Here is a 13,534-nt window from a genome sequence, read left to right on the forward strand (position 1 = left end):
ACACCTACTCCATTTATTTCTCTCTCGCTCGCTCGCCATTTCTCACTTACACACTCTCTTTTCATCCACTCTCTTTAAGTTCTTTAGTTTTGGCCTTTTGCTTTGTTTATGCTTAGTTTTCTTAGTTGAATGTTGAGACAGTGGAGCACAGCTGGCAGGCAGATGGGAACACTCTGTGTGTGTGTGTGTGGTGTGTGTGTGTGTGTGTGTGTGTGTGTGTGTGTGTGTGTGTGTGTGCGTGCGTGCGTGTGTGTGTGCGCGTGCGTGCGTGCGTGTGTGTGTGCTCCTATTACTTAGTGTGTGCTATATTGTGTCAGGGATGTGAAATGACAGCAGCAGTGTTTCCAAACCAGCATTTTCTTTACACAGAAAATACCAGTTATCGCCATGTGAGTTGAAAACGTGGTAAAAAACATCCTGTGCAGAGTAAAGACAAAACGAACTCGATGAGCCTGTGTGTGTGTGTGTGTGTGTGTGTGTGTGTGTGTGTGTGTGTGTGTGTGTGTGTGTTTTGTATTTCCATAACTTTAACAGATACTGTCAGTCTATGTGGCCCAAAGCACTGCGGTGTTAACCGGCTCTCACTGCTCCTCTGTCAGTGTTAAACACATCACTGCCACCTTAAGGCAATAATCACTGAGACAACAAAAGCTTTTTTCATGCTCCTCTCTCCTTTACGCTCTCCTAGACTTTCCTATATTAAACCTGTGCTTGCTAATTTTCTCCACTTTGTGCTTTTTTTTAACATTTTGAGACACAGGCTGTCGTTCCATCACCTGTCAAACTAACAGCCTGTCAGTCATGTGATGTCTTTATGCTTGGATTTTACAGTTGCTGAAAACAACTGTGTTGTGTAGGATTTTTCCCTGGAAAGACCCACCAGACACTGAGTGTTAGAACACGAAATGTACAGCCGTCACAGAGTGCAAATTGTTAATGAAAGCTTTTAGGAATTTACCTTTTGATGAAATTGCTTTTGTGTATATGTAGACTCTTCTCCAACTCTAATAAAGCAGATTAATTTCAAGTTGTGAAAATCTCTGTAAGTTTTCAACTTCATTTAAATTTGAACATCATGTAATTTCACAACTATTCATGTATATATGTTTTTTTTTTTAATCTTTCATTGCAGGTTCTTTCCCCGCTGTCTGACTCTATCCTTGCAGAGAAGACTGTGACCGTGTTGGATGACAAGGTAGAATAGCTACACTGCTTTATTTAATGTATTTGGGATGTAGGTCCATTTTATTGGCACTTATTATGATTGTGTATTCTTAAATCCCATCATGCACATCGCTGGTTATACGAGAGGACAGTGTTGAGCTTAATAGTCTAAAAATGAACAGAAACAACATCCACAGTGGCTCAAAGAGCAAGTAAATACATTTTTATTAGGGCAGTCCCTGTGGACACTGAAGCCGCAGAGCTCAAACTGAGCAGTACAGTATAAGGCCATGGTGTGATATAACAAGGCATAAGAAAGGTAATGTGATTTGTTAGCTTTTATAAGATCAGCCATTAAGGTTCATTTAAGATTTTACTTTTATACTGTCTAAACATTGTTTGCCTTCATTTTAATTTTGCCACTGCACTATACTTTATTACTGCTTCAACTGTCTAATTTCCCCACAGAGTTTATCAAAATTTCATTATATATTTCTACACCACCGTGATAATGATTTACTTTCAGTTCTTTTTACATACAAATAAATCCAAACCTCATCTCTTAAACAACTATCCCTTCCTTCTCCTTTCTAGCAACTAGAACGGGCTCAAATAAGTCAAATTCAAACTTTTTCATTCACTGCCTCTGTGAGTGATCTACAGTTTCTCTTGTTTGTCTAGGTCACCATCACAGACCTGGGAGTCCAGCTGGTTGCATCTCTGTCCCTCAGTATGACAGCGAGTCCTGGAAATTACCAGGCTATCCAGCTAACGACCACAGCTACAGACCTGCTACACACACCAAAACAGGTAGGAGATAATATAGATACACACACACACAAACACATAGGTCCAAATATCTACATCGCTGCAAGATATCATAGAGTTTTATTTATCACATTGTCAGAATGCAGCTCGCACATGTAGACACATGATAAACATACATGAACACCTCACTGCCTTTGGGTTTGTATCTCTCACACACACACACACACACACACAACACACACACACACACACACACACATAGTCTTACTATATTTGCTATTGCTATATTTTTGTGGGGATTTGTCATTGAGATAATGTATTCCCTAATCAATTGGCCAAACCTTAACCACACACACACACACACACACACACAGACACACACACAAACTAACTGATGGACTACATCTTAAGCTGTTCCCATCTCTATGGTATTACCCCCAAGGGTGTAATCATAGATCTTAAACAGTAATTCTGTGCTGCGGACATCATATCGCTGCTATCTCATCCATAATCAGTTTCTAATTAGGAGTGCGTAACTTCCAGGCTGTAGCACTCCTTGGCTACAGTTACAACCACCTAAAGGTCTACAGTATGACAGTATGCTTTTAGTTGTTTTTTTTTTTTAAGACAGCCCAGGCCTCAAATACGATCCAATTAAAAAAAAATACAAATGTATTGTTTACTCATGCCAAATAATGGCAATTCATTTTTCAGTTAGTTTTGTGACAATGTTCAATTAAAATCCCAATTGAAATTACATGTGTAATATACATAAGCAACAGAATTATAATTACAACTAGAAAATTCCAGGGAAATTTTGAGTGCCACAAGGGGCTACTGCCGGGATGAGTACATGATTTATTTCCAGTGTTCAAAAGTCACCCTGATCATATTCTGGTTTTGAGAAGTGTCTTGATATAAAAGACTCTGATATAAAACAATGTCACATCCCTCCACCATGTATTATGTGGGAAATATCTCATATTCTGTCTTGTTTTTTTAATAAAACAAGAGGCAACATGTCTTCAAACGGGCATTTAAAGGGTTAAAATCCTGAAAACTAATAAACATTTGGTAGGTTTGAGCAGAACTGAAGTGGTTTAAGAGATGTATGCAAAAAAAAGCAGAAAAAATTATTGATATATGATGATTTTATATCATTTTCTTTGTGTGTCCTTTTTTGGACGCGAGGAACCCCAGAGGGTACAAAATGTGTTACCAGTGTATAATAGACCTGTAACAGTAACTGACATTAGATTTTAAGAATATGTCAAAAAAGACACTTTCTTGCAGAAATCCATACCTTCAGCTGTAACACAGCCAAAATGATCAGCAAATCAAAAAAGAAAAGTGAAGAAAATGTCCAAAAAAGGACAGAGGGACCCCTGAGGGTTAATAAATCCCATGAACCGCTATTTAAATTACCACTATTATGTTTTTTTCTGTGCTAAATTTAACATTACTGGGGAGGAGAGCAACGCGACTAGAAGTGACAGCGAGAGAGGGCTAGTAGCTTCTCCTCTCCTCTGTCTCAGCGGAGACCGTCACAACTTCATTCACTCTTTTAACAAAACAAAAAAAAAAGCAACGAAGGAAGCAGTAAATGGACTTACATATTTAAGACCTAACTAAATGTAATTTAAGACCTAACATGTGGCTAATGTAAAGCTAGCGGAGCTTGGAGAGTTGGTTATCTGGTTGCTAGGCGCACGCACGCACGCACGCACGCACGCACGCACACAGGTCAGGAGCTGCCGTTGCCATGGCAATGTGAAAATCTGCCCAGAATTTGGCGTCTTCGTGGCTTCAAACAACTGCAAATTATGAGAAAACCGTTACTTCTTTTCATAAACCGAAAAGACCGTGCCAGACACTGAAGCCAGAGGTTTCTACAGTCTCTATTTTATTCAGATATTCCTTAAAATGAGTGAGTAAGCTCAGTGCGAAGACAGAGTGAGATTCTTTTGAAAAAAAAAGACGATTACATTAGGTGTCAATGAGAGTGAGACAGGTATTGCTGCCGGACTCGGCACCCCCGTTTAAATTTTGTGCAGACCCTGCCTGTCAAAGTTACATTTTATGAATCCCAACAACTATGTCTACATTTTCAGAAAGAATTATTTGTCTCCTTTTTACGGTTTGGCCGCGAGCTCGAGTTAAAAATAAAAATAAAGGTTATTTTTTACTGCTTCACGCACTCTAGCCAACTGACGCTTTCAATCTAACTTTGAAGAAAAAGTGATTTCCACTCCTCCTTTGAGTGCTCAGAGTTTGAAAAGTTTACATGTTATGTAAAAACAGTTCCTGTCTTTTTGAGAGAGCAGAAGTTTTCCTCCGTTTTATAGTTTGAATCACATTTCTACGTGCAGGTATGAGAGAGCTGGGTGACTCAGAAAAAAGGTGCAATTTTGTAGAAAAAAGGTGGGTTTCTAAAGAAAATTCCAATGCATTTCTAATGCATTATTTTTTCCCAGTTTTTTGGGAATAACTTTGGGAAAAATTGGAATTTTAACACCAAAAGTCATAGCACCCCTTTCAGGATCAAGACGCACGTTTTGATGTATATATTACCGGGGTTTTCTCAAAGCTGCGGGACGAGTTACGCGCCGAAATTTGGCGGAAGAATAATAAACCCGAAACAGAATATTAATAGATGCTCCGCCCCGAGGCACTCCTCTCAACTATTCTAGCTGTAGAGGAGTGCCTCGGAGCTGAGCACCCGTGGCACTAATTAAATATAATAAAAATTATTATTTTAATTGTACTTTTTCTAATTATCTTTTCTATTGCTCCCTGTCACAGTATATAAGGATCCACTGTCTGCAGAAAAACACTCTCATACACACACCTAGAAACTACACACACTCACCATGCATACTATATTGGGAGACTACCATGTTACAAGCTGTTCCTGACTCTCTAATCACATTGCCAAGGGTTATTTTATCACACTATCTCAAGCTATTATCCCTCACACTCTCTCTTTCCCCCCAGCTTCCCTTCTCCCTCCTTTTCTTTTCTTTTTTTTTTAATCAAACAATACCCCACGTTATAATTTCTATCCAAGGGCTAATTGGACGAGAGGCAGCTCATTACGATGAAAATATAGATCTGATCCTGCGCTTTATTCGAGCATTATCTACGCCATTCACCATTACCTGTGGAAAAATGACGCGGCTTTGAAGAGGGAGAGTAAGATGGAGAACGAAATTGAGTAAAAATGGGTGAAAAGTAGAAGACTGGAGGAAAAAGAGGGGAGGGAGGGGGGAAGGGGGAAGGGAGTGTAGGAGGCATGGGAAAATAAGAATTTGATGTGAAAATAAAAGTAGGGAAAGAGATAAAGTGTTATTCCTCACGTTGGAGCTTAATTATGTTTGTAGGGAGGTATTTGTTGTGTTATACCTACACAATCCTTTCTGTGTTCTGATTAAAGAAAGCAACGGGTTCTATCGAGGGAAATTAGTGAAGGCAAGATCACTTAAAGACAAGCAGAGAAAAATACACTCTCTGCTCAACTGTTTTCATTTATGGAAGAGCTGCTGCTAGAAGAAGACGGGAAAAAAAACATTATTTTCTAAGTCTTTGACCTAATTGTATTGGACGACATGGTCAATGTTGTTTCCATTGTGTTAAAGATGCATACAGCTGAATCAATAAAATAAAAAAATAAAATAAAAAAGATAAACATATCACACTGTCAAGCTACTAAGACCAATAAATAACTTTTCCTCATATACTGTCAAAAAATCAGGTTTGAAAATAGAATATTTAAATTAAAAACCATCAGGGAGGGATCTGTACTTTAACCTAATTAATGTAAATATCCTTTTGGTTCTTTTATGTCTTTCTGTATGAAAAACCAAAAACTCAAACCTGCATTAATGAAGTTTTTGGTCTCTTGGGGTCATTTAGACAAGCTCTATGAACCAGTAAAGTGATTATGGCAAATGTGTTGAATGAAGAATTTAAGACAAATAATCACTACTAAATGCTAAATGCAGCTAACTTTGTCTGTTTGTTTTCTGATGCTGAGCAGGAAGCATAGATTGGAGAGTTTAGTAGAGCTTTTCTACTAAGAACAGCTGCCTGACACTGGCGAGAGTAGTGAGTCGTGAGGTTGTGTGTCCGAAAAACCTAAAGATGCTAAAATAAATAAATAAATAAATAAAGCTGTCATATGAGTCATAGTCATATGATGCTTTGTTCATATAAAAATATCATTTAGTGCGGCTTTAAATACCAGATCACTGGAATAAATCTGGATGGGAAATTGACATTTCAGCTTGCTTTCTGCACTGTGCAAGTAAACATTTATCAGTGACACAGGTATCCCTCACAGATCATGATCATCGCTCTAAACTCTAGCAGATGTGTCAAAGTATCACATGGACAATCATGTAACAAGGAAATTTGTGGGACTGATCAATCGTACTTGATCACCTACTGGATATACATGAAGACCGTCAGTATAAATGTATAGATGGTTTCCTTTGAGTGATTGATCTATACTGTTGTTGTTTCTCTTTGTATTGATTTGTTTTGGTGTTTTGTCTCATTCAGGAAGCTGCGATCAGTGCATGGATCCAGTACAGTGACGGCTCAGTGACTCCGCTTGATATCTATGATCCCAAGGATTTCCTCCTCTCGGCTGTCTCATTGGATGAGAGTGTCATCTCCATAACCAATCAGGTACAGGCAGCTTCCCTTACTTGATCAGATGTGTGAAGTTAAAGCTTTGTAGGATGCTAGAAATCTTACGATGAAAATATTAGAGAAAGTATAAAATAGACACTTGCAGATTATGCTGTCCAAAACATGACTTAACCACAGGCCCATGGGTTTGTTCCTTTTCACATTGTCTCTGTCAATTAGGAGCAGCACTGGCCAATTGTGGTAGCAGAAGCTGAGGGACAGGGGCCACTGGTTCGCGTAGAGATGGTCATTTCTGAGACCTGTCAGAAGTCCAAAAGGAAGAGCGTGCTGGCATCTGGAGTTGGCAACGTGTTAGTGAAGTTTGGAGCAAAGAGCGAGGAAAGAGGGGAGACGGGAAGAGGTGGGCAGGAGGACGGAGGAGGGATGGACAACAGCACCAGCGAGCACCGAACAAAGGACGGAGGAGAGTGGAAGTCCAACAGTGCAGCCGTGGATCGAGAGGAAGGAGCCATGAGGAAGGTGGGAAGAAACAATGAATGAATGGATGAATGTGCAGAGTTGTTGTTGGGATATTATCCTTAAACAATACATCATCATCATCATATAATATCACCGTATTCTTGCGTAATTCAATGGAATGAGAATGACATTTACATAAATAAAAACAAAATATGTGCATGTGTTAATTTCCTCTCACCAGGTTAGCACAACAACCAAGAGCACAGTCACCCATCGTGCTTCAGGTGGTAAAGCTGCCAATGGAGGCAGCAGCAGCAGCCGAGGCAGTGGCCCAGGCCAAGCAGGAGATTACAGTAGCTACCCAGCACAAGTTGAAGTACCAGGGACCGGGGACAGTGAGCTGAGCCACACCACCAGAGGCCTGTCCGATCTGGAGATTGGGATGTATGCCCTCCTGGGAGTTTTCTGTCTGGCAATACTGGTCTTCCTCATCAACTGTGTCAGCTTCGCTTTCAGGTAAAACATTGGAAAAATCAATTATTTTTATAATATGAGCTCAGCATGCAAGCAAGTGTCTTTTTAGGTTAAATTAAAAGACCTTCACCATGGTTGAGAATCTTCATAGTGTGAACCATTATGTGACCCTTAAAGGCCTGTGTACCAAATGCCTGATGTTGATGGATGAGGTGTTTACTGACCTAATCTGGTCCACAATCTGGTCTGGTGGTGTTGTTCCCTATGTGGTTTGGCCCAGAAGTAATTGCTGCTGTCATTCATTTATTAAACAATTTGAATTTGATTGTTCAATCTGATAGTTTTGGTCCAAATATATATTGCATGTAGCTTTGACCAAATATTGATGCTGTACATCTTTCCACTATGTGAATAAAGGGATGTCCATTATGAATATTATAGCCTAATATTACACACACTCAAAATCGTTCTTCAGTAGTCGGCTAATTATCATCCTTTGTCTGCAGATACCGTCACAAGCAAGTCCCCGTTCTGGAGACAGGTGGCAACATGAACCACGCCCACGACTGGGTGTGGCTTGGAAACGAAGCTGACCTTTTAGCCGACCACTCTGACCAATGCCAGGGAGGGCTGCCGGATGAGTGCACCACCATCATTGACCGGAATGAAGGAGGATACGAGGAGAACAAGTACCTGCTCAACGGGGCCGGTAACACCTTGGTGATGGGCGTGGGCACAGGCATGGGCACTATTAGTGGGAGTGGTGGCACAGCTGGACACCGGGGCATCACCCACGGACAAACCTTACCCAGATCTGTCCCAGAACCGCATCAGTGCCTTTCAGCAATCACTACTGGTGGCAAAGATGCCACCGGGCAAGCGGAGCATCTGAATAATTCCCCCCGAGCCACGGCCGCCGCTGCAGTCGCAGCTGCCAAACGCAAACGCGTCAAGTTTACGTCTTTTGCCACTGTTCTGCCCAATGATAATTTGGGCGGGGGTGGCCCGTACACCAACTCCTCAGTTCTGGTGAGCAATGGGAGCGAGGATGACATCAAGTGGGTGTGTCAGGATATGGACCTGGGTCAATCTGAAATCAGAACCTACATGGAGAGGCTACAAGACAATCTGTGACTGATGGGAAAAAGACTGAGAAATGGAGGGGCAGAGGATGAGTGCAGGTGGGGGAGAATGGACAATGAGTACAATTCACCTGTAATGCCTTTGCAATGGATGAAGGGAGGGAAAATCGGAGGAATATGAGACCAGAAAAAGGGACACAAAGTGTGGCCAAGAGTATTGAACAGGGGAGGCTAAATTTTGATCCTCTTAGGCTATGGGAACTGTCATCAATAGCTGAAATCAATGGTAGCAAAAAATAAATAACATTACGAGTTTATTTTATATTATTTATTCTGAAGATATTAGTGTAAAAATTATAAAATCACTATTGGTTATGAATGTTAATTTTCAGAGTTCCAGTAAAGCATTGAGCTATACAGTAAATTCAGGGTATGTTACTGGACTAGCATTTTCAAGCCACTATACATTTAAACAAGGACGGCAAGGACTTACATCATATTGCCAACATTGACTGTGGCTGTTGATTGATTATTCTAGAGATTTAGTATTAATATGCAAACTACCAAGTCTGCTGAATCACCAGTGTCTCTGAAGAATAGGTGCACAGCAAAGATACAATCTGTTCTTGTTCTATTATGTGACCCATCTCCTTTTGGCATTGCTCATAAGTAAAATGTAACATGTAAAAATATATATATATATAAATATATACATATATATTCCAAGTACTCCAACTACAAATTCAGGCAATTTGCAGTGACCAGCAGGAGCTGCCATCCAGCACTGTATTCAGGCAATTCCTCAAACAGAATGTGTCAAGAGTTGGAAAATGGTTTGTCACAAAAAAGACAGTTTCTCCCTTGGATCCAAGACAGAGGCATTTAATCTTGCACAATTACAAACATGAAAGGACATTAGCCATATTTGAGGCTTTTTCTCCCCGTATTCAGAACCAATCCTATCACCCCCCCTGGCCCCCTTCTCCGTGTCTGTGACTGGACAGCAGTAGAAACTTTGTGAACTAAAGTACGCAGTGAAATACTGTGAAATACTGTCTGTAAACTAAAATGGGACAGACCGAGGTGTCTCATATAAAAAGGAGGCTGCTTGGGCTTTGCAAAGCCTGACGGAACACTCAGTGCTGAGGATTATTTAAAATAAAAAACCATGTAGGCTTCAACACAGACCAGAGTACCTACAGTGATATACATGGAGCTAACAGGATATTCTGAAAGACATTACAATACAAATGAAAATGGAGCGACCCTCTCTAGATATGGGTTCATGAAACATGTTTGTTCCTGCTGAACTCTTCTTATATATGTTTTTTTCCCTTTTTGTTTGTCCTTTTTTGATAAATAGAATGTTTTTATTATGTTTTTCCTTATGATTGTTTTCCTCATTTGGGAAGATATTAATCGTAGCTTTTTATTTCAGAGATTTATTAAGATTTTAAGGATATATGATTCTTTTTTTTTTCCTCTAGAGATCTATTTATTTAAATTAACATTTGAGAGGGTGAGGAATGGAAGAAAGGGCCAAGGGCAAAGACTGAAAACTAAAGACCTGCTGGTGAATGATAGCACATACAGTAAGAGAGTAAGGAAGGAAGAAGACAGAACAGGCAGAGGTTGCCTCACCTTCGTTAAGCTCAGGTGACGAGTCATGAAGAACTGACAATTAAAAAAAAAAAAGGAGAACTGTTAGATTGTCAAGACTGCAATATTTATTTATAAATGTGTTCCTGTTTCAGAGTACACTGTATGTTGTAAATAAATAAACATGCTTCAAAGTGCTTGTGAATAAGATTGCAGGTCACTAGCCAACAACATGGTGATATTTTGTACATTTTATGGTGCAAATATGGTACACAATACTATCTACCACCACAATGTGAAAGTGATTATTATTGGTTCTTATTGGTTCTTTTTTCTAAAGATGTTCCTGTCTTTGTTTGAAGTATTGAATGAGTTCTTGTCTTTGTACAGGGTAGGAATCAGTTTACCTCCATAATGAGATGTTAAAATGGAGGCAATCCATCTTTGTATCACACTCAAAATTGCTTAAGGACGGTGAGTCGGTGAGATCCACTTCAAGAAAGAAAACCAAATCAAATGTGAGGATGTTTACCAGTGGGCAAGTCCAAGGGAAATCAGAAGGCAGAATCTGGAATACTGCCGAAAAATAAGCATTTCTATTCTCAATCATTTGTTGAGCAAGAAACATAATTTTAATGAATGCACATTGAAATCACAACCCATGTTATTGGGTCTAAAACAGACAGAAGAGAGGATAGAAAGAAAAGCGAGTTTGGATAAACAGATAAGAGACCTGAGCTGACTCCAAATGGGGAAACTAAATGGGCTGCACAGCCTCCACCAAAGCAATAGATATTTTTGACTAATGATGGCGACTATAGTGTATTTTCTGGACACATTACACATTACTTCATCTTGCGTACTCTAACGTAGCAACGAGACTGCTGTGAAAGGACGAGTCACACAGGTACAAGTTCAATAGCTTAAGGTATAAGTGTAGCAATGTTCTCAGATGAAAAACCTTTTGACTCTTAACATGCTAGAACTGTGAGTTTAATTATACTTTACAGCCTGTGAGACCTATTCTACCTGTTGTATAATTTTAAAACTGTATGGATGTCAACTAAAAAAAAAAATAGATTAAGAAGATTAGTTTTGAGAGATTCTTTTTCGGGGGTGTTGCTGCTTTTATTTGATATGAGAGAAGGACAAATCTACACCATGTGTAACCACTGTGGAGGGACTGCAACTTACTGCCTGCTTACTACACTACTGCTGAATTTTGGCTCAGTTCCCTAGAGGAGTTGTTTTGAAAGTATAAATGTTTTGCTTCTTTGCAGCTGTCAGAGGGTTACATAGAAAGGCCAGGATTATTAGTTGTTTGTAACTAAAGAGTAAAGGTTTATGTCTTTATTCATGCTAATTTGGTTTTTAGCAGTAAGATCAAATAGATAATTTTTAACATCGATGCCTCTAAGTGTAGAGATGAGATTTGTTTTTTACTTATTTTTTACTTACTTTATTTCATTTTTTCCACATTCTTCTCAGAGGCTGCTTCCCTAATATCTAGGGAAATGGATGCCTCATAGCTTCTGGCAATCCGACTCCAACAGAATTATGTTCATATTTAACCGACTTGCAATGTAAGTGTTTAATCAGTGCAGGTAGTGGTGTGATGTTCCTACAGCAACAAGGAAAAGTAGGGGTGTGGCAGTAATGGAGGTGACTGTGCATACACTCAGTTCAGACTTTCAATGAACATTTCATGTCTTACAAAACTTATTTTACTAATGCAAAACAGTTTCATATGAATGTCATATGGTTTTGAAATAGATCTGGATTCAGCCTTATTATACACATTTGGTTGGCATTGTGTCTACAAAGCATCTGCATATATGGTGCTCTTACTTTCTGAGAGAAAACGAGGAGACCTTATTTTCAGACAATGGTTTTACATTATTAGCCACTGTTGATGTCTCCATCCAGTAGTTATACCACTTTAGCCAATCCCAGCTAACATTGGATGAAAGGCAGCCCTGGACAGGTCACCAGTCTATCACAGGGTGTAGATGTCTCCTGTCACACCCTGTTATACTGTGATTATACTACCTTAGAAGTTATGCATACAGTAACACACATCTCCCAGCCAATTTGTTTTTAGACCAATGCGTGTAACGTCTAACGGCAGAAATGCGGAAAGCCATTTTCTAAACAGCTCCTCTCGGGTGAAGCCAAAGCATAGCAGTAGTTCACTGGGTAAGCAGTAAACAACATGGGACTTCTACAGTGGCGACATCTGACTGTGGTGAGAAACCACTAAACAACTAAAAGACAAATATATACTCTCATAAGCAGAATACTTACATTCTTCAAATGGTGTTCAGTTGTTATGTAGTTAGAGTGGGAGGAACACATGAGCAGCAGTTGAATGTGCTACAGGTAGAAGAGGTGCTAGTGGACGACAGCCCTAAAAGTTTTTTTGTTTAATTTGTTTTCTTTTTGCTATTGTCATTGTTTAAACATGGTTCTTGGAGGCCAATAAAGACCCATAACCAAAACCTGACAGCCTGCTCCTTTGTCTTATAATACTCTCTTATTATTGAATCCCTTTTCATCAATATCAGTCAACTACAGCTTCCTTTTTGTGATTGTGTGGAATTTGGCTCATATAACGCAAAAAAATACTTTTATTACAGTTCTGGTGTATCAACCTATCATGGAGATGGTATTGTACAGAGTACAGTCAGACTGGTAGATACAGTAGCTGGAACTTGAGTCATCATCATTGTATGAGTAGGTGGCATCGTGTTTATGAAATGCAACATAAAAAAAACAAACTGATTGTAATTATTTGAGAAGATAATCTTTTTTTTTCTTTTTAACATAAAAGTGAAAAATATCTATTTTTGGCTATTTGACTGAAAAATTTTAAACAAACATGTAAACATGTATTTGGTGTCTTCTTGTGAAACTGTGAATACACAATAGGCCGTGTTAAAATAATGTAGCCTATATCCGAAATGTACAGAAAGGGTTATTTTATGAATAGTACATCTGATAGTTTTCATAAAAACAATTTTTTGCCCCAATTACTTACTTACTTACAGTGACTGAACCTTTAGTAGTCCGTTATGACATGAAGAGCTACAACAGCAACAGATTTCACTGATTAACACACCTTCAGTAACAGAGGAGGAACTAATAAAATCACCTGGTGCCATCTTTGGGCTCGAACAGTACCTAAAGATGCCCCCACTGCATGTCTGGAACAATGCCTGTTGAATTGTGACTGACAGTTTTCAGAGCCTGGCAATACACTCTGCAGCAGCAACATGGGGAATGATTTTGCCCATGACTGAGTTACTGTATTTAGCTTAGAAGTTCGCCAGCAACTA

The 13,534-nt window shown here is 39.3% G+C and overlaps 1 protein-coding gene across 2 annotated transcripts in view; it reads left to right on the forward strand.

Annotated features, from left to right (window-relative positions):
* si:dkey-215k6.1 (transmembrane protein 132D) overlaps positions 1-12,697 on the forward strand; it is a 259,302-nt gene extending 246,605 nt beyond the window's left edge. For both annotated transcript variants that reach the window (XM_056375613.1, XM_056375611.1), the window contains 6 exons: positions 1,133-1,195; positions 1,846-1,974; positions 6,493-6,621; positions 6,805-7,104; positions 7,286-7,560; positions 8,025-12,697. In XM_056375613.1, the coding sequence (XP_056231588.1) occupies positions 1,133-1,195; positions 1,846-1,974; positions 6,493-6,621; positions 6,805-7,104; positions 7,286-7,560; positions 8,025-8,652 (1,524 nt within the window). In that variant the 3' untranslated portion in view covers positions 8,653-12,697. The remainder of the gene's footprint in view (positions 1-1,132; positions 1,196-1,845; positions 1,975-6,492; positions 6,622-6,804; positions 7,105-7,285; positions 7,561-8,024) is intronic.
* Positions 12,698-13,534: the final 837 nt, after the last annotated feature.

Source organism: Seriola aureovittata, chromosome 5 (genome assembly GCF_021018895.1).
Source record: "Seriola aureovittata isolate HTS-2021-v1 ecotype China chromosome 5, ASM2101889v1, whole genome shotgun sequence".
Classification (NCBI taxonomy): Eukaryota; Metazoa; Chordata; class Actinopteri; order Carangiformes; family Carangidae; genus Seriola; species Seriola aureovittata.